General features: G+C 39.5%; 1 protein-coding gene across 1 annotated transcript in view; it reads left to right on the top strand.

Annotated features, from left to right (window-relative positions):
• dock3 (dedicator of cytokinesis 3) overlaps window positions 1-22,010 on the top strand; it is a 576,384-nt gene that overhangs the window by 266,526 nt on the left and 287,848 nt on the right. Inside the window, exon 26 of the mRNA XM_042088883.1 lies at window positions 6,117-6,309. Within this exon, the coding sequence (XP_041944817.1) occupies window positions 6,117-6,309 (193 nt within the window). The remainder of the gene's footprint in view (window positions 1-6,116; window positions 6,310-22,010) is intronic.

Below are 22,010 nucleotides of genomic sequence, written 5' to 3'. Positions count from 1 at the left end.
TTTCCTGTTTATGTGGTGAGATATTAAAATCATATCAAATATATTACAACATTCAAAAATCCATTCACAATTTAACATCAGCGACATCTTGGCATAATGTTTGCCAAATTTCAAATGAATCTGACAAACCGTCTAGGAGGAGTGTGTTCAAATTCATCATGTGGCATCAGTATAATTGTCATTCTTTCTGTTGCAAGTTGGTGGCGCTATGCCAAACATGCATTATGGGCATGTGAATATTATCATTAAAGGTCCAGTATGTAGGAAATAATGGAAAATAAACTGTAACCATTCCAAAAATGATCACCATATGTTGTCAGAGAGTAAGGAAACACCACTAATTGAAGTAATGGCTTATTTGACAACATTACTCTAACCCGTAAAACCCCGTAAAACCCATGAAAAAAATGAGTTACAGGGCGGAATCTCTTGGAATTTTCGTTTATGTTTTGAACGATTAATTCTAGAATAGCGTATTAATAATGGGCTAGCGCGTCCTCCTATTTGGGTTGCCAAATTAGCAAAGGCCAACTGTCAACAGCTGTCAGTTGTAGTCATGAACGCCTACGAGAGGCAGGACAATTTCCAAAATTAAAACAAGAAACAAATTAGGCCTAAGTGGACATCGGAGGAGCTTCCTGAGATGGTGACGTCTTCGTCAAACGAAGAATATCAAGTCTGACGCAGAGCTGGCCATATTTCTCCACAACAGGTAGCCTAGGCTAAACTTAATCTGCATCGCTAACTTCAGCTAAATATGTTACGTTGGTTAGAGAGGTATTTTTTGTTTTCACTGTTTCCGTAATGTGTAGCTGGGTCATAGTTGGAGAAACGTTAAAGCAGCTGCAGGTCAACTAACGTTATTAGCTAAGTCTTCATTACATCTGGCAACCCAGAAGAGGCTCGCGTCTGGTAGTCTTGAGAACGTTCACCAGTGTTTTGATTTTGGCCTACAGAACATTCGGTAACAATCCTACAAATCACACCTTTAACCCTTAGAACCCTAAGCTGTTTTTAGGGCATTTTCACTACCTTTATTCATAAGGATTTATTGGTCATTGTAAGAGCCACACACACATATTATATGTTGTTTTTTTCAGCAGAGTCTAGGCTATCCAGATTTGCCATCATTTTATGTATTAGTACTAGCATTGATTTTATTTTGATTTTTAAAGAATTAAAATATAAAAAGCCTAATATAAAATGTTGACATGTATCTCACCACAGCAAGCTCATGGCTCTACATGCATTCCATGTGTGTGTAGGGCAGACTGTCCTGAATCTGGCAATATAATTGCCATGTTGGAGGGATACTCTGGGGCTGAGCAATTTACAGAAATATGTGGTGTGTGATTTACGGAAATAAATGCCATTTTTTATTTAGTGATGAAAAATGACCTTTCTGGGCTCCATATCAGTGACACGAACTGATCTGACCTGACTTGACCCGAGTTTGCGTGTTAGCTTGTGTGTTCCTATGGTGAATGCACTTATAACAATGAACCCATGAACAAAGGAAAGGGAAAAAAGTTGTTTCTTTGTTGAACTAATTGGGATGCAATGTGAGCCTTGAATTGGATGCCATGCAGCAATTTGCTAGGATCTCAAAACCGGATTATGAACATGCTTTGCCGTTGAGAAACACACGATAGCGTTGGATTATAAACATGCTTTGCCACAAAAACAGACAAACACGTGGGGTAAGTCAAGCTATATGAAGTTATTATTTTGCTGTCACTTCGTCTCAAATGATAGCTATGTGTCTCCTCTTTCATCTGACATACGTGGCATATCTATCCGATCACGGGTCCGTGAGTAATTCAAACGAGAGTAATGGGTGTGTTGGTTTGTGTACGTGCGTTATTATTTTGCAGTCACTTCGTCTGTCTTTATAAGCCAGAAGGATCGATATACATGGTACCAATGGATAGCCCTGTGTCTCCTCTTTCATAATATGCTTGCCATATCTATGCGATCACGGGTTCGCGAGTAATTCAAATGAGAGTGGGTGCGCAGGTGAACGCAGAGATGTATAGACTGTAATAATGATGCAATTTGATTTAATTTCATAATATTTTTTTTTTATTTTCATACTTGATCCTACAGACAAGTGTGTAGTCTCGTTGGAAAGCCCCACTTCTGCTCTGTCATGCAATAAAGGTTTCATCTCGCTGCAATGAAAAGCTCCGGAGCAATCTAACAGAGAAGAAAGGGTGTGTTTTTTGACGCACTTTGCATCAATCGGGTTCTAAGGGTTAACATGGTCTTCAATGACCTGTGAAATTTAAAACATTTCAAGCCATGCATGGTGATTTATGACACATTTATTGTTTATGTGGAAGGGTATTAAAATGAATAATTTCGCCATCTCGTCAAATTACAAGATATAAAAAAAAGCTTCACAATTTAGAATCAGAAGCATATTGGCATCATGTATGCCAACTTTCACATGAATCTGATCAACCGTCTAGGAGGAGTATGTTAAAATTGATCATGTCCACAATGCACAAAATCCCAATTACCTCACTTCCTGTGGGCGTGGCTAATGGCATGTTAATACAAAAGTTGATTGTTTTTGGGAGTTACACACACCCACCAAATTTGGTGTGTGTATCTAAAACTATATGCCAACCACAAGTCACAGTGACATAAGGGGGTGCTATGGAGTTCCTGGGCCAAGCCCAGCGCCAAGGCTTTTCCCCTGTGTATTCATGGTACCTCTTGACGTGTGTGCCAAATTTCATGCGTTTTCACCGATGGGAAGAACTTCTTTTGGCATCACGAATCATCACATTTTAGTCCGCACAAAATCCCAAATACCTCACTTCCTGTTGGGCGTGGCTAATGCATTGTACATACGAAAGTTGTTCATCTTGGGGAGATATACACACCTACCAAATTTGATGCGTCTAGCTGAAAAGTATGTGCCAACCACTGCCTCAATCACCTAAGGGGGCGCTACTGAGTACCTGTGGCCGGTTGCACAAAGCACCTTAAGTTTTTTCCCTTAAGTATGACCCTTAAGACTTAATTTCTCCTCAGGTAAGGGATTTACTTAAGGGTGTTGCACAGAATACCTTAAAATGTTTCCTTAGTTAAGGAGAAACGTCAAGGGATTTACTGCACTGAAAGGGATTTTCCGGCATGAAAATTCTATAGTTTCCACAGCTGTAGCCTAGCTAACTGCCTTTGCTGCGATGCCGTTAGTTAACCCACCGAACACAGTGCTTATATCTTATCATTCATCTTACCTTAATAATATTAGCGGAAATTATCCAGGTAAAACATGTTATATACATGAACTGAACAATACTAGTTGGCAAGTTAGAAATGATCCTGACTGTCATCAGTGCACCAACGTTTTGCCTAGCGAACCGAACCGAAGCTCATAGGCTAACAAGACATCCACATGAATTGTTAATGTTAGCCTACGTAAACCAAACAATAATAATACGGCATGTTTCTGATAGGCCTATCTATTTGACAGAGGAAGCATATTTTTATATTGTTTTGAATGGTCAAAAGTAGTTAATAAACTTCATTTATCAGCATCAATTCAGTTAATAATATGGTTAAGGTAGAGTCAGATGTCCCTTAGGATTTTCCCCTTAGTTAGACTACTAAGGTCTTTTGTGCAACAGTTTAAGGGATTTCTTACAAGATAAGGACAAACCCTTAAATACTAAGGGAAAATGTTAAGGAACCCTTAAGGAGAAAACTTAAGGGTGTTTGTGCAACCGTTTTTATTTTAAGGGACCCTTAAATCAGATTTTAAGGGAAAAACTTAACTTAAGGTGCTTTGTGCAACCGCCCACTGGGCCACGCCCGGGGCCAAGCTCTTGTACCTATCTGCGTTGCATGACACCTGACGTGTGTGCCAAATTTCAAGAGTTTTCGCCCATGTTAACCACCTCAAAAAAGGAAAGCAAAAAAGTAGAATAACAATAATAGGAATCCTTACAAAAACAATAGCGCCTTGCGCCCATCGGGTGCTCGGGCCCTAATAATAATCCTTACAAAAACAATAGGGCCTTGCGCCCTTCGGTGCTCGAGCCCTAATAATTCAATTTAATCATAAATTCTACTGAAGGTTCTGCGCCCATCTCCCTACCCATTCATATCGGTGGGATACTTCACGAACCCTTCGTTCAACACACAACAAACCATATATTAGAATAAACAGCTGACCTCACCGAACAGAAAGGTGTAAAGCAGTCCCCTGTACAGTTAGCCGTTCCAGAGTAATCCAGTTTTGAATTTGCAGCAGATTTCGACATGCATGGATGTCCCCAAATTTGGGCTTTAGGTTTTACAATGTGTTTAAATTATTAAACTTATTAAAATGCCATGTCCAATACCCTGTACCATTCAATTTTATTTTATTTAATGATATTTATGTCAAAGATACAGGAGAGTGATAATACACACATAGCAGCCAATAAAATCTGTTGTTCAATATCTGACTGCTTGTATTGCCTCATGACCTCAAAATTTGCCTTGTTGTGTGCAGTAGAATTTTGATGCATCGCAATGCATCGTAGAATCGAATTGAATCGAATGCACACCCCTTCTAATTATGATGTTTTATGTTTGTGAATCCAAGGGAATTACCAGTGCATGAAAATGCAAAACATATGGTGTAAAATATAGTGTTAAAACAGATCATGTAGAGATAGTTAAATGGTTTTGCTTAGGTAGACATGGTTGTTGCAATGCCAAATAAAGCTGTTTCTATGATGGTTGCTAGGTTAATCATGTTGGTTGCTATGGAAACTGACATAGATGCTTTATTTCAATGGTTGGCCCGGCAGGACACTGAAGATTATGTGTAGGGCAACGTATCCCAGGAGATACAACTCATAAAATCCAAAATATCCAAAATATTTCAAAAATGAGTGTGGAAATGTTTTCCTTAGGTGCAAATGAGACAGAATGTAACATAAAATGATTTTTTACTACTATTTTTTCACTCTTGCCTGTTTAAGGGTTAAAGCACAGCACACGTTCAATGCCTTGTCTCGCAATAAGCGGGTGGAAATCGAACACTCTTTCCACAAAATAACGTGAATGGAATTTTGTTTGTTTAAATCTGAGGTTTTATGTGGCTGAAATCATAAAAAAATGTGATGAAAATATGTGAATCTGTTCGATCTGATAACATGCATTCAATGCAGTTGACTGTTAAATGTTATGTGTTTCGTGAACAAACAGCGTTGTTGTTCATTGATCTGTCCATTGTGCTGATTTTGTTCGAGACGATGTTTATCTCCTTCAAATGTGCGCTTATAAGGCCCAGACACACCACGCCGATTTCAGCTGTCGGGTGTCGTCAGTTGTATTGTTGGCACCGATTACATATGTTAAGCATGTTTTGTTGATTTATGGATAGGCCTACTGGTATTCAGTGATTTTAAGCCTCAATTAGGCCAGTATGAAGTTGGAAATTATTTGCTGGCAAAGAATCATTTATGAATGCACTTTTAAAAAGGTTGTGGAAATAAAATGTCTTTAATATATATATGATATGATATAATATATACATGATATTTAATCAGTTATTGAAAGTCATCATTGCCTGGAACACACAAAAGATGGCATTTACTGCAGAGGCGTGTGTGGGTTAGGGCCAGCGGACGGGATTTTGGGGGGGAGGCTTAGCTGTCCTTACTTACTTTAAGGGAAGGCTCACATTCACCCAATTTGAAAACCCCTGAACTAGAGTGGTTAGTGGTGTTCGTTGGCACATGATTCTAATTGCTATTGTGATCTTATAATTGCCAATGTAAAGTCTATGGGGAATTTTTAAATAGTTTTTAATTCATAGTTTAAAAAGTATAAAAGTTACACATGTGAAAAGTCATAGCCACCTGGTCCATTTGAAAACCTACGTTACGAAGTTTGAATGAAGTTTCTATGTTAATGGGTTCAAGAGAAATTGCTTACGGAAAAAGTGATATATAATAATAAAAAGGAAGGACTAGGAAGAACAGTACAGTGCATTTCCATGCACTGTAATAAGAAGAAACCAAGCCACCGGATTCCAATAGAGGGGATGCATCTATTCTGTCACTTATACTGTAACTTACTATTATTGGTCTCTTACATCTATCCTACAGGCTGCCTTATTAAACTCATTCCCAGCCATATTTGATGAGCTGCTCCAGATGTTTACTGTGCAGGAGGTGGCAGAGTTTGTGCGGGGCACCCTGGGGAGTATGGCAAGCACAATTCACATTGGACAGTCCATGGATGTGGTGAAACTGCAGTCCATTTCACATACTGTGGACAGTAGACTCTTCTTCTTCCCAGGTGAGAATTTGACCCTGGCTGTCATTGAAATGAGCACTTGTTTGAAAGAATAGAAACTGTTTTTGTTTTTTTTCGAATATGAAATAAATCTATCTATTCATAGGACTTAGGACATAGGATTTGTTGTGGCACGCCCCATATACTCTATATTAAAAAACATCTATAGACAGCAACATAGCTAATTTGTTGAATGTCAGCTGAAAATGTCACAGATCCTCAGTGTTTCCCAAACTTTTTGCTCTTGCATCACGCAGCACTATTTACTATGACAAAGCACACACCAACATGATATTAAGCATACAAAAGCCATGGCATAGGGTTGTTGCTGTTTTTTGCCCACCTCTGTTAAAATACTAATTTTGTCGCATGTCGGGAAGCTATGTACGAACCAATGACTTGAGCATTATTGTAACCTAACGTCTGTCTACCCCAGTTTTATTTTTTTTCCTGTTCAGTGCGCCAAAAGTGGTGAGTCAGGTTCATGGTTAAGCATCCTTTTTAAGTATTCATACAGTTTTTGTCAATGCCTTTCAGCTGTACAACATGACATGGCGGACAACGTTTTTATCCATCAAGTCATGTTGTGCCGGGTTTGAGGTTTGATTGGCTGTTTGTTGCACGCAAGTGGAACATTCCTTGACCAATATAGTGTGGGGAAGGAATCCGGAAGTTTGTCATTTTTAACGTTAGCATTTTAACATTTCCTGATTCATAAGAAAAAATCTCTGTGCAAATATAAATTGTTTTTTTGAAAATAGGGTTTGAGGGTATAGGGTTTGGTTTAAAATTTATTTAACATTCGGTCTTTTGTCTAGAACTGTTGTCTCTTAAAACTAAAGATTAAGCAAAAAATAAAATGAACTACTGCATGTTGCTTGTGTGGTGCAGCAAGCAGAAATGTTTAAAGGTATCAGTGGTTACAGATAACTCCTCACTCACTCCCCTATTACTGTAGTCCAACCAGTGTTAAATTGGAATCTCTAGAATTCTAAGAATAATACCACAGAAGTAGGTAACATTTGAAAATATAAAAATATAGTTTATTTTACATGTATTTCATGAAGGAATGTTTGAGGGCACATGCAACACTTAGAGTTTATCCACCTCTTATTAGAGTTTATAGATAGATATATTCATAGATAGATAGATAGATAGATATACTACATTCATCCCCAAAGGGAAATTACATTGTTCCAGCAGCAGGGAGATTGGCTAAAGGGTCAAGACAAGTCTCTCCAGTACCTTCATGATGTGTGATGTTAAGGCAACCTGTCTGTAGTCATTTAGGGCAGATGGAGAAGGTTTTTTGGGACCGGAACCAGGCAGGATGTCTTCCACAGCAAAAGCACCCTCCCCTGGCTAAGGCAGAGGTTAAAAAGGTGCTGCAGAATACCGCAGAGCTGTTCCGAACAGACCTTCAGCACCCTTAGGCCAGAGGTGGGCAAACTACGGCCTGCAGGCCGGATTCAGCCCGCCAAGCACTTTAATCCTGCCCACCGAGCATTTAATTAGGTTATCAGGCTGCTCGCTATTTTTTTCCTGTGATGGAGACGACATTGGTTAGCTTTACTCCAAACTGCTTTTCACTCTTCTTAGAGAACGTTTACAAAGTCAGTCTCAAAACATCATGTTACATAGAGATGACACTCTTTGTTATCTCCTTTGCAGCAGATCTAACTTGAACGTTATGCTACTCCATTTAATTGGGAATAGTTTGAGCGCGCACAAGAGGGAGAGAGAGCAGCAGGTTCCATCTGGCTTATCATTGTTGATAATTGATATCTCTTTCTTATAAGAAACTTTTAAAAGGAAATCATGAAGGCAACAGTAGTTCCCACTACTGACCATTTAGAAACTGTGAGAGGGCACAGCCATAGGCATAGAACTAGCCATAGTGGAGTTGGAAGAAGATTATTGAGAGCGAAACGTGAATTATTCTTAAAGTGACAGTGCACCATTTATACATGTGTTAAACAACATCAAATTAGCAGTATTTTTTTAAGCAATTAATATAACAAAATTACTAATTGTAATCATTTAACCCTTAGAACCAGATTGACACAAAGTATGTCAAAAATCACACCCTTTCTTCTCTGTTACATTGCTCCAGAACAGTTCATAGCAGCGAGATGAAACCTATAGCGTGACAGAGCAGAAGTGGGGCTGTCCAACGAGACTATGCACTTGTCTGTACGATCAAGTATGAAAAAAATAAATAAATAATGAAGTGTCCTGAAATCGTCATGAAGGCTTCTGGATGTTGTGTGACCTAGCGTTCATGGGCTTCGGAAAAACCTTTCTCCGAGTGAAAACATCATCATTCCGCGTCATTCACGTCACTTAATGTGTGAGTCAGAGGTCGGAAACTGGGGCTAGATTTTGCTAACAGAGTTGCCCAGTTAGGGGCTCGTCATCACTTTTGTCGTCACGTTGTAGTTCGTTTGTAGTCCATGTGGCCTTTCATGTCCAACAGTTTTAATGTGAACTTGGGAATTTGCGTTTTTGTCACTTGAAAGCTGCATATCTTTCTTTCACGAGCATCTTACACTACATTTTAAGCAAATACAGTTGATTGTTTAGGATTAGTGAGTGTATGTTTAAACCTTTATTGTGGCATCCGTGTTTGTCACACATTCCGATGGCAAAGCACATGAACACTTGCTGTCCGAAAAACAAAGTAGCCATGGGGGTGGTCCTTGTCATTCCGAGGTGCTCTGAATGCACCATTAGTAACTTAGCGGTGACTATATTGATGACGTCACACGCAGCGTTGGCATCAGCTGATGGCGGGATGTAAACAGCAACAGCAATGGCACAGAGGGGTATTCCAGAAAGGAGGTTTAACAAACACTTAGATAAAACTTAACCTCTGGGTTGTCTGAACCTGTGGCGACTAAACCCGAGCTGTCGGTTCCTAAACACCGGTTACCAGTTAGTTCAATCAACCCTGTGTTAGATAACCTAGAGTTGTGCGCGTTCACGGCAAACTTATAAAGGCATCATCTATTGAGAGTCGAAACCATGAGTGAAACCGGCGAAACGAAGAGCACCGTATTTTTCAGAGGCAGAGTAGTCGAGGCTTACAAGGAGAGAACTGTGATAACAAAAAAGAGAGCAATACTTAAGCATCTGCGTCCGAGACCTTGCTTGGCAGAGAATAGCCTAACTGACCGTGTAAATGCGTACGTTTAGGATAGCCTATTTAATGTCAAAAGCACAATGAAATAATTCAGTGGACATCACATATTGTAGCCTATTGACTGCTTTAAATGATGCTATCTTAAACTAGCCTACCTTGTCACAGATTGAGTGGGCCATAGAATTCTTTGAGAATTCCAATGTAATTTTCTATTTTAACGCGGGTTCTGCAGCTGTGGGCCAATTTAAACTTTTGCGCCTCCATCATCGGAAGGGTGAAGAATGTCGGAAGGCATGGGTAGCCTATTGAACACATTTCGGTGCATATTTGGAAAATTTAATAAGTGATGCTAATCTGCCAGTTGGTGAAACTACAATTTAATGATCCTCGTGGGTTTGTGTCCAGGAAACGAATGAAGTTGCGCATGAACTGCTTTAGCGCAAGGCAAACTTTACGCACTGACCGATAGCTTGCCGATATGTTCTGCGTCTCCAATACTAACATTACAAAAACTCGCAGTCGGAGAGCGATCATCGATGCACATAATTTGGAGAGAGGCAAAAAGTGTAGCCTATTGAAAAACTATTTTATCCCAAATGACATCGGCATTCTTAACCAAACTAGTGACAACACACATACCTGGCTGAGCTGTTATGTAGCCTAGTCTTAAACTTATTTATTCATTTTCTATATGTTTTCCCTTTTTTGTAGCCTACTGCACTGTAATTATATCTTCAGTGTGTCTGAGATGTTTTTTGTCCATCCGATGTCTGGTGAGCCAAAGGCAAATGTCCACTATGGTGTTGGCTAGATAAGATTTATTCTATTCTAATCCATGCGTAGCCTAATGTAGGGATGGAGTCGAGAATGCTTTTCAAGTAGCCACATTTAGGATTCAGCGGAAAAACTATAGTGCTCTTGTAAAACTCGTTTGGAAAAGAAAGGATGGGCTATCATGTGATGTCGTGGTCTTATCGCCCTCTCACGGCTTATTCCACGGATAAATATTAGGCCTACATGATTTTATGCTTCTTTGTCAATCGGACCTTCTTCAAAATGAAACGTCATTGCGTGACAAGTGTAACTAGAAAAGCATTTCCTGAAGGAAATACAGTGCATGCAAAGTTGTTGCTGGGTTTGTTGCTAGGGTAATTATAGTGGTTGCTATGCTATAAAGTGGTTGCTAGGCTGTCGCTAGGGTAATTATAGTGGTTGCTATGCTATAAAAGTGGTTGCTAGGTGGTTGCTAGGTTGTTGCTAGGGTACTTAAGGTGGTTGCTAGGCTGTTGCTAGGGTAATTATAGTGGTTGCTATACTATAAAATTGGTTGCTAGGTTGTTGCTAGGGTACTTAAGGCGGTTGCTAGGTTGTTGCTAGGGTACCTAAGTGGTTGCTATGCTGTTACTAGGGTAATTATAGTGGTTGCTATGCTATTAAAGTGGTTGCTAGGTTGTTGCTAGGGTATTTAAGGTGGTTGCTAGGCTGTTGCTAGGATAATGATAGTGGTTGCTATGCTATAAAAGTGGTTGCTAGGTTGTTGCTAGGGTACTTAAGGTGGTTGCTAGGCTGTTGCTAGGGTAATTTTGGTGGTTGCTATGCTATAAAAGTGGTTGCTAGGTTGTTGCTAGGATATTTAAGGTGGTTGCTAGGCTGTTGCTAGGATAATGATAGTGGTTACTATGCTCTAAAAGTAGGCTATGCTAGGTTGTTGCTAGGGTCATTATAGTGGTTACCATGCTTTAAAATGTGTAAATAGTAAAACAAAGTAAGAATAGTTAAAAGTTATTGAAATTGGGAGAAATAGAGAGAGGGATAGAGAAAATGAGGGAAAGTAAAGAAAAGGAAGTGAAAGAAAGTTGGGATGAGAAGTGAGCTATTCAGTTGAATGGAGAGGGACACAGAGAAGAGGTTCCATAGGGAGGGAAAGTAATCTCATCGCCATCTAGTGGTTGCGTTCCTAGAGTTTAGCGGATGGGATGGGATTTTTTTTTAGAAAAAATATATCTCGGTGCACATTGGGATCTTAATTTAATGCCTTCCATATGTTAGGCACTGGGGTCACCTCTATTGCTTCAAGTGGTCATACCTTATTTTTAGGATCAATTGAATTGTTTTGAGTTTTTGTCGTAACATGGTGATAACAAACTACAGTTGCATGTGACGTCACAGGTTTGGGCGCTTAATCTCTAACTGATCAATAAGGCAATTTGCTTAACTGGCTTACATATTTTTGTAATAACGTAAGGTGATGTAACCATGTGGTGATAACCTTTATGTCTGGATAACAGGTGTTGTGCTTCTACTCACATGAAGAGCTGGCAGTAAGTGTTAAGTGGCAATGCTAACCAGGCTAATAAACAAACCATGCTACCGTGAGTAACGTCGAAGGGTAAAGTCACGTGGCTTTTTTGTAGTTCGTTTATGAAACAAAAGGAGCCATTTCGATTTTTTTAAATAAGGCAAAATAGGGTCTGACATTTTCACAGTTAGAAGATTATTACTGTATAGACACTGAAAAATATTTTTGGTGGATAACATCGCTGATTTGGCTTCACAATATTTTTTTTAGAAATAGGTCTATGGGACTTAACATTGGAGCTGCTCTTCGATAGGAACGCAACCACTTGGGGTGCTGGTTTTCACTTTCCCTCCCTATTGAAGTTGCTGCAGGCAGTCAGTGAGAGAGCACAGGTGCAGTTGATTGCATTCTAATTCCTTAATAGCCTATTATGATGTCATAAAGCTAATGTTAAGTCTATGGAGATTTTAAGTTTAGTTTTTATTTAATATCTAAAAAAGTAAAAGTCGTAGAAATATGAAAAGTCATAGAACGAAAATTTGGTTCAACAGCTACGCGTCAAAGTTTCTACGATAAGCGGTTCGAGTCAAATTAGGGCCTGGAATAATAATAATAATAATAATAAAAACTAGAAATGCAATTCCAAGGAATTACCAGTGCATGAAAATGCTAAAGTTGTGATGTAAAATATCATGTATAGTTAAAACAGATAATACAGAGATGGTTACTACGGTGTTGCTAGGATAGACATGGTGGTTGCATAGCTTAATAAAAGTTGATAGTTTAAAAGTAGACTGTTTAAAAGCTGAATGTAGTTTAAAAGTTGTTGATAGACAGTAGATAGTTTAAAAGTTGTTGATAGACAGCTAGTTTAATAGATAGTTTAATGATAGTTTAAAAGTAGACCGTTTAAAAGTTGAAGGTAAATAGTTTAAAAGTTGTTGACAGACTGGAAGTTTAATGAATGTTGATATTCAAATAGTTTAATGGCTGTGTATAAGTAGATATTTGACGATAACTGAAAGTTGGAATGGCTCTAATGTTTGCTAGCAGTTATGCTAAGATTTTTAACTATGCTAACCATGCTACTTAGCTAATGTTTTATAGTAGTGCTAGCAATGCTAACATGCTAACCATGTTACTTAGCTAACGTTTTCTAGCAGTTTAATGAATGTTGATATTCAAATAGTTTAATGGCTGTGTATAAGTAGATATTTGACGATAACTGAAAGTTGGAATGGCTCTGATGTTTGCTAGCAGTTATGCTAAGATTTTTAACTATGCTAACCATGCTACTTAGCTAATGTTTTATAGCAGTGCTAACAATGTTAACATGCTAACCATGCTACTTAGCTAACGTTTTCTTGCAGTTTTGATAAACATACTTACTATGCTAGCAATGCTAACTATGCTAACCATGCTACTTAGCTAACTTAACTAACGTTTTCTAGCAGTTTTGCTAAACATGCTAACTATGTTAACCATGTGACTTAGCTAACCTAGCTTATCATTTTTAGTAGTTATGCTAACTAGCATGCTAACAATGCTAACATGTTAACTATGCTAATTATGTGACTTAGCTAACCTATAACTTATAGTGACTTAGCTAATCTATATTGATATAGACTAACAATGAAGTAAAGTTGTCCTTTTTGGAATGGGGAATAATGGCTATTTCTGTAAAACAGCGGGAGTAGGCGTGGTAGACCAACTGAATGCAAATTTACGTATGCAACCACGTCTGAGTGCTTTCTTGTCTCGGCACGCAACGTCATTAAGAAAGCGCTTGCCTCTGCAAAGATGCACATAGTATGATATACCTTAATATTATAGTTGAAAATACCTCCGAGAACTTGCCGCTCCACTTCCAATCAACTACAGTAGGCTATTCATCAAACGCCTATCAATAAAATAAGCAAACAAAGAGTACCTAGGCCTTTGTTAATAATTATAAGGCTATCACAATTAAAATAATAACTATATGGTAGTAGGCAGACAATCTGTTTTGTTTTGCGAGCAAATACATTTAGCAAATAGTTTATAAATGGAATAAAGCTCCTTAAAAATTACCACGGAGGTCTGATGTGAATGACAGCTAGCTAAACCAATAAGACCATACCAATAGAATTAACTTAGCTTGGCTGTTAGCCTGGTCGGGACCAGGCTAGGTGCAGAGAATAAATCCCCATGGTAACTTATGTGCCATCTCTTTTGTGAAACCAAGTCAAGGCTAAATTCATCCAGGATAACCTAAAAATCCCAGCTTAATCCCTTATCTAGGTTTTGTGATATACCCCTCAGGAACTGAAATCCCAGGTTTACCGCTAACTCTGGGTTAACATACCCAGTTAAGCCAGTAAACCTGCTTTCTGGAATACCCCCCAGGTAAATTCCCTTGGCATATAGAACGGGCGCAAGCTCACAGAAACTTCACAGTAAACATGCCCTGGATTGCACCCTCTGTTATTCACAAGCACAGCAAGCCCCCATCTTTCTTCTTACCACTCAGCCTGTGATCTCTATCAGCCTGCACAGTCAGAAATCTAGTGATGTTTGAGTCCGGAATATGCTACTGCATCCATGTCTCAGTGAAACACATTATACTGCATTCACTATATTCCCGCTGCAAGCGCTCCAAGCTCATCCATCTTGTTTGCCAATGACCTCACATTCCCCATGACGATCGATGGAATATAAGGTTTGAATATCCTTCTCCTTGCTTTCCTTAAGACACCAGTCCCTCGGCGCCTCAACTCAACTCCTCAGGGATTTGTTGCTTCGTTACTGATCGCGAAGATAAACAATGCGGCCAGCAGCATTGCTATTGCGAGCCAACATAATAAATAAAAATACAAAAATGATATATACGAAATATACGCTATTTAGGCACTTGGTATCCAACCCGATTTAAAAAATGTTGTTTTCATATACATATAATATTGAGACATATCTCTCAGAAGCAATTGCCAAAAATCCCCAGTAGTCTCTACAACAGATAAAAGCAACATCACCAACATATCCTTTAGTTTAGCATACAGTTTACGTTTAAACAGAAGAAATTACCATTACCTGTGGTAATTGCAATTACCCATATTGATACCCCTGGACAAAGTACATCTGCTTATGTTATGAGGATAGAAAGGTGAAACAGCTTTTATAAAAACAATTCACAAACTCTCCTCAACAGAGAACAAAAGAGGCCTTGTACCTCCAGGCAAGGAGAAAACTAGCAACTTCCTTCGGTTGGCTACAAAACTGGTCTGAGGAGCAGTAGCACACAGGTTCTGAAAATCAGTAGCACTAATCACCCCCCCCCCCCCCCCCCATATAAGGAAGAACCATTTTAGGGAGAGCATACACCCCTCTAGTGGCCATAATTAGTGACCAAGGGCCAGATGTATGTAGATTTGGCCAAGTTACATGTTAACATAGAACCCCATTCATTGATAACACCTTCACAATTCTTGCATCCATTGAAATTGTGAGTTATTGGAGAGTTTCTGCTTTAATGTCTTCGCAGGATGTCATAATAGCCTCTCAGAGCTGCTGCTTGGATGCTTCCACCCTCATACTTCTTTTGCTTGATGATGCTCCAAAGGTTCTCAATAGGATTGAGGTCAGGGGAAGATGGGGGCCACACCATGAGTTTCTCTCCTTTTATGCCCATAGCAGCCAATGACCCAGAGTTATTCTTTGCAGCATGAGATGGTGCATTGTCATGCATAAAGATGATTTTGCTACGGAAGGCACGGTTCTTCTTTTTGTACCACAGAAGAAAGTGATCAGTCAGAAACTCTACATACTTTGCCGATGTCATTTTCACACCGTCAGGGACCCTAAAGGGGCCTACCAGCTCTTTAACATCAACAACATGCACATCAGAGGACTGCTTTACTAATGTAAAATATAATTAGGCTACAATAGTTGCATTATATGCTTTTGCATGGTTGTGTGATGCTTGCATGAGAAATACATCCCAAAACAATACCAATTATATTGGTGCCATTGTTTTGGAATGTTTCCCTAATGCACTGGTAGGCAAATGGAAACAAATATTGACATGCTTTTTAATGAAATTACATTCGAATGCCTGAATGTAAGGATTCAGGAAAAACAATACCAGCTTTGGTGTCCCTTTAACTTCGCAGTAGATATCACGCAACTGTAGACTTAATCAGTGTCTACTAAGCTTTTGTTCAGCTGCTGCTGGTACTGCCATCTGACCGTGATCATACAGAACCGTACAATAATAAAATTATTCCACCCAAATATAGACTATAGAGCAGGGGTCGGCAAGAGGCGGCCCGTGGGCCAAAACTGGCCCGCCAGCAATATTTCTTGGCCCGCTAAATTATTTTGGAAGTTTTTTTTTTTCAAAAAAGTATTTTGTTTTTATTTAACAAAAACGGTTTACAAATAGGCCCATATCCCCCAATCATACTGGGGGCGCGAACAGACAAAGAAACAACCATTCTTCTTGAAATGTTTAAATTCGTCTTTCGTCTTTAAGTCGGAAATAAAAAAACAATGTTGCTTGACTGACAAAAGATCAGATAACCTTACCTATATAACCTATATTAGGGCAATTTAAAAGAGGGGGTAGACCTGGAAGAACTAAGACATGAAAGTGATGCAACAGCAACCTTAGCCTATATTTTGGCCATGGCGAGACACATAAACAACAAAACTAATTCAGACAAAAGCGGCTTAAAAAACAGAACATTAGCCATATCACGGACACACAACTGGAGGTGGTGGTGCAGAGGTCTATCCTCCTGAACAATTTTAGTGACATTCAAAACACAATCGAACTATTGGTAGCGTTACTATTCAATGTGAGAACTGGCATCTGTCATTTGCCACAATGCTTCGGATGTCAGGTGTTACAGTTCTCACTGAAATCCGCAGGCAGTTCTCAAGATTTTTGTGGGTCAATCGATTCCTCTCGTGAGTTTTTATTGCCTTAATGGATGAGAAGGCAGACTCACAAGTATAAGTGAAAGGGAACATTGTCAACACATAAAACGCAAGGTTCTTAATTGTGCTGTACTCCTGTGAGCATGCCACCCAAAAGGCACTCACGGACTCCGCAGATCTGAACGCATCTTTGACCAGAGAGGTTGTTTGGAAATCAATTCTCAAATTTAGCCTTATCCAACGAGGGGACGATTGTTTTGGCCAGGGAGGACAGTTCTCCGCTAGGTCAGGTTGTGAGAGGGTCACGCACAAAATTACTTCATTCGGGGCAGAAAAGTCGGATTAGCTTGACGAAGTCTACCATTAGTCCCGTCACTTGTCTTGCCTGCGTTTTAAGAGTACTGAAATGAAAGAGCCTGCCAGTTGATATGTCGGACTCTAACAACCCTAGCTTGATGGTGAATGATTGGAGCTTTTCAACCATGTCCACGATGGTTTTGCCTTTTCCCTGTAGCTGCTGGTTAAGATTGTTTAAATGGCCAAATCAGCTAAAAATGCAACATTGGACTTTTTTTTGCAACATTAAACTTTTCGTCCTCTTTAAAGACGAGGTGATCTGCTGCTGCCTTACTCTTGCTAGACATAAGGAACGCCTTCACCTCACCCAGTAGCACACAGAAGCGGTCCAAGGCTTTACCTTTGCTTAGCCAGTGCACGCCGTTGTGCAGCAGCAGGTCATCATGGGTGGCGTCCTCTGAATCTGCCACAAGCTGTCAGAAAAGTCGATGCCGGGTGCTTGATGTACCCCTGACAAAATTGATGATACGCATCACTCTATCCATAACCCCCTTCAGCACTGAGCTTTGTGCAAAGGAAACTCTGGCCTGCCATGCTTTGTCTCGTGGTGCCGTCTGATATATTCTTTGCAAACAGCGACAGCTTCTTTGCAAATCAGACACACCGGTTTCACATTTTTGAAGCCAGGTAAAATGAACGGAAAACTCTCTTTCCTTGACCTTTGGACAGACATTTTATCCCAGCAAAATCTTAGCTAACTTCATTCTGCACGCTAATTAGCCTACTTGACATTGTAACATTGTATCCATCATTTGCGATGAGGTGTTACATGGAACTAAAGGCCCCGTGTTGAAAAGAAGCTGATCACTGCCAAAAACATTGTAAGCTGCACATTTATTATTCACAACATTGAAATGGGAGGTGAGACAGAGTTCATTAAGAGTATTTAATTCGTAGCCTATCCATAGGCCTTCTACGTGTAGCTGCGTTAGGATTCCACCCACCGGAGCGGCATTTAATTAGCTTTTGGCCCGCCATCTACTGGTAAAAAAAAAGGCCCGCGGCCTAAGCTACTTGCCGACCCCTGCTATAGAGTTTTGTTAGCATGGGTTTCCTCCGTAGAAGAGACTAGCATTTAACTTCACAGCCTGCGATTAAAATCCTTAAATTCATGGACTTGTCTTGGCTTTATTTTTGAGACAAAGAAACTCTTGCCGCATTGTTTTCAGAAGCTTTGGCCCAGAGTGCCAGCAATCTAGATCATTGTTGATGATTTTTGTAGAGCCACAGCGTATTCTGTTATACATGTAGCTATGGACACATACTGTAGCTCGTTTTAAAGGTGAGACTTTAAGCTCTCTGTGGGTACAAACCATTTATTTTTTATATGCCTGTTTCTGAGAAATCCCAAGCTAAACAGTGGCTAGTTTTCATCAAAATCCCTGTTTTTTTTTTCTAGAAATGGAGATATAGCGTCTTTCATGAAATTTGAAGTGTTGCCTGTAAAGTTTCCGGGAAGTGACCTAGCGAGACCTGGCGAGACTGCGACCTAGTGATAAACCCACGAAAATAAATGGCCTGGTTTTGACCTGATGTGCATGCGTCACTGATTCGACCCAAAGCGGCAACCATCAAAAGCCGAGTTATGATAAAATGTCCAGATAAAATGTCCAGATCATGCATTTTCATGAGTTTTCGATCGTCATGTATTTCAGTTCTATTCATCATAAAGTTCCCAAAATCACACATAAGGTGTGTTAGTGTCTATTTTCGTAATAAAAAAAAAGCTAAAAATGCAATTTTGCGTTTTTGACACTCATAGTGTTAACAGCTGCCAGTCTTTGATAAGACGTGAAATATCCACTATAATTTTGTTTCTTTCTATTACACCTGCTAGGGAATCTGTATTATGTGGCTAACATGCTGCCTAGCAGGCAGAGCCGGACAGTAACGGAGTACATTTACTTGAGTACAGTACTTGAGTACAATTTTGAGGGATCTGATTTACATCGAGTATCATTTTTGGGGAGTACTCATGACTTTACTCAAGTACATTTGAGAGGCAAATATTGTACTCTTTACTCCGCTACATTTCTATCCATAACCGTGAGTACCCGTACTACTTCTAAAAAAAAAAGGAAAAAAGAAAAATCTTGGAAACCCTCAATTTGTTGTTTCCCTCTCAAACGTGATTGGATTGTGCAGGCACCATTGATTGGGACAGCCTATCAGCAATCACCTTTAGCTTTCCGCCAAAGTCAACTCCATGGTCAGATTTAGATAAGAGACGAAACCATGGACGAAACAATGGATGAAGACGCATCAGGTCCATCCCGGGAATGTGCCAACCCGTGGACCCACTTTCGCTTCAAGTGTTTCAATTAAAAAATAGTATTTTGTATTTGAAATACGTATTTTAAATACATGTACAGTATTAGAAATACTGCCCATCCCTGGCAACATGGTAAAAAGATGAAAATGACTTGATTTTACTTTCAATTCCTTTTACATTCTCCAAGGTATTAACATTAACATTTTTCATAACTCCATGTAGGACATTTCTGTACATAAATGTAAGCACTGTGGCAGTAGTAATGCAATATTTAGAAAATGTACTCTTGATACTCAAGTACTTTTAAAAACAAGTACTTCAGTACTTTTACTAGTAGACATCTGACTACTTTTACTTGTACTTGAGTAAAATTTAGCAAAGGGTATCTGTACTTTTACTCAAGTAATGAAGCTGTGTACTCTGTCCGCCTCTGCTAGCAGGTAAAACATGTTTAAATTAGTGCTGTCAAACGATTAAAATAATTAATCATGATTAATAACATTAATGTCATAGTTAACTTGCAATTAATCCCACATTTTATCTATTCTAAATGTCCCTTGATTTCTTTTTGTCCCATTATTTTTTATCATTTTAATGCTCTTATCAATATGGAAAAGTGGATCGGCTTGCTTTGTGCAAATGTTTTTTTATTGAAAACAACATTGGCATACTGTAGTGTTCAATTTCACACTAACATTTTCACTTGGAGCAGTATAATCTCTCACACAATGTCCTTCAATAAAAGGGTGAAAAAAATACTTTGTCACAGAAACAGCCCTTTCTAAGGGATCAAAACAGAGCGATACAAAATAAAATTACAAAGTGCACATGTAAGGTAAACTAGGACTCTATTACTCTACTAGCCTATAGTACAGTTAAACCATGGCTTAATACTTTTCTCAAGTTTGCTTTGAACATAGCAGTCAGGCTACTATTCTTTATTCACCAGAACCCAGCCTCTTATTTCAGAAAGAATGAACAGTAACGGTTACCAATAAAAGGTAAGGCTACTACTACTTTGCTTTGAGCCATTTACTCAAACAGACAAGCCTGTTGACATTTTCAGACAACCAGGAAGCTCGCTTCTTTTGCACAACATACCCAGACAGTGAAAACAACCTTTCAGAGGGTACTGGTGTGGCCGGTGTTGCCAAGTACTTGCGGGGCATTTCACTGTGTGCCCCTTCATGTGTAGACCACCATTTCTGGGGACAGTCATCCATGCCAATAAGAGGCTCTGCCTTGTAGCGCTCCAGATATTGCTCAATACTGTCCTCCTCTTCATCAGACGAAGACTCGTGTGCAAGCATGAGAGTTCGAGGTCCCACTCTCTAGTAACTTGCATAAAGTGCTCTGCAACCGCGTCAGCGAAGTCCCTCAGTCAAAGCATGCGACTGAAGTGTCCACTGTGGATCAAAGTAATGGGCTGTGACCCCGAGATAGTTGTGATTACTAATGGACGTCCAGTAATCACCAGTGAGCGCGACTACTTTTGTTTTCTCAAATGCCTGCTGTAACTTAGCCTTCTCCGTTTCGTGCAATTTCTGTATGTGGCTTGTAATGGTGGCTCTCGAAGGCAATTCGTAGGTCCAGTCGTTGGCTGCAATGCAAATAATATTAGCGAGACCCTCGTCCTCCACAACGTTAACAGTTCACAACAACAAAACACACAGATCACTTTGGTCTTGTCAATGGAACCATTTGGCAACTACATTCAGAATACTATTGGCATGCATTTCGACGTTTCATGCTAGCCATACACTCAAAACGTAACGTCAACTCTTTTAATGGCCCAAGTGTGTGTGCAGCGTGCCTGATGTTTTGTTTCCGGTCTAGCTAGATCTGGAGTGGTGTTGAAGTTTTTCTAACGTTACTAGTTGTTGCAACAGCATGTGAAAAAAACTACAAAGTGTGCTAGGCCAAAAAAAAACCGTTAATCACGCGATACAAAAATTGATGCCGTTAAAATGGGTTTACGTTAACGTCGTTAATAACACATTTAACTGACAGCACTAATTTAAATGGCTATAGCCTACATTTAAAACAATTTATTAGCTAGAAATGATGCCACATGTCTACATGCAATGCTATTGCAACCACTTTGAAAGTTTGTTTAAATCCAGTGACAATGCTGTCCTGGAAATGGAAAAACACACTATTGGGCCCTAGTAATAGTTCCACTTTTCCGATCTGCTGAACTCCTTCTCAAATATTAAAAAAAACCTCTCTGAAACTCGATATGGGCTTGCCTGCCTGTGAGTAGCTTTTCAGTTGTGCTGGATTACTGTTCACTGCAAAGCAAGCAAGGATGAGCGCAATTAACTTAAAATAATCTACTGCTCAAATTTAGGGCCACTCCAGCGATTTTTCACATTGATCTCCATTTCTCGAGGTCACTGATACTGTCTGTACGAGAACAACCGGTTTTACCTATCTTGAGTTGCTGCAGCCAAGAGCCAAGGCAGTCAGTACAACACTCTAGGGCAGGGGTGTCCAAACTACGGCCTATGGGCCAACTGCGGCCCGCCACGCACTTTAATCCGGCCTGCCTAGCATTTAATTCATTAGGTTATCATAGGCCGCTCACTATTTTTTTCCAGCATAGACGATGTTGTGATTAACTTTAGGCTACTGCAAACTGCTTTACACTGTTCTTAGAGAGTGTTTACCATGTCAATGTCAAAACAGCTTGTTACATCGAAATACATAGTATCTCC

Source organism: Alosa sapidissima, chromosome 4 (genome assembly GCF_018492685.1).
Source record: "Alosa sapidissima isolate fAloSap1 chromosome 4, fAloSap1.pri, whole genome shotgun sequence".
NCBI lineage: Eukaryota > Metazoa > Chordata > Actinopteri > Clupeiformes > Clupeidae > Alosa > Alosa sapidissima.
The sequence above is the reverse complement of the archived record's forward strand: the minus strand, read 5'-3'. Positions and strand labels throughout refer to the sequence as shown.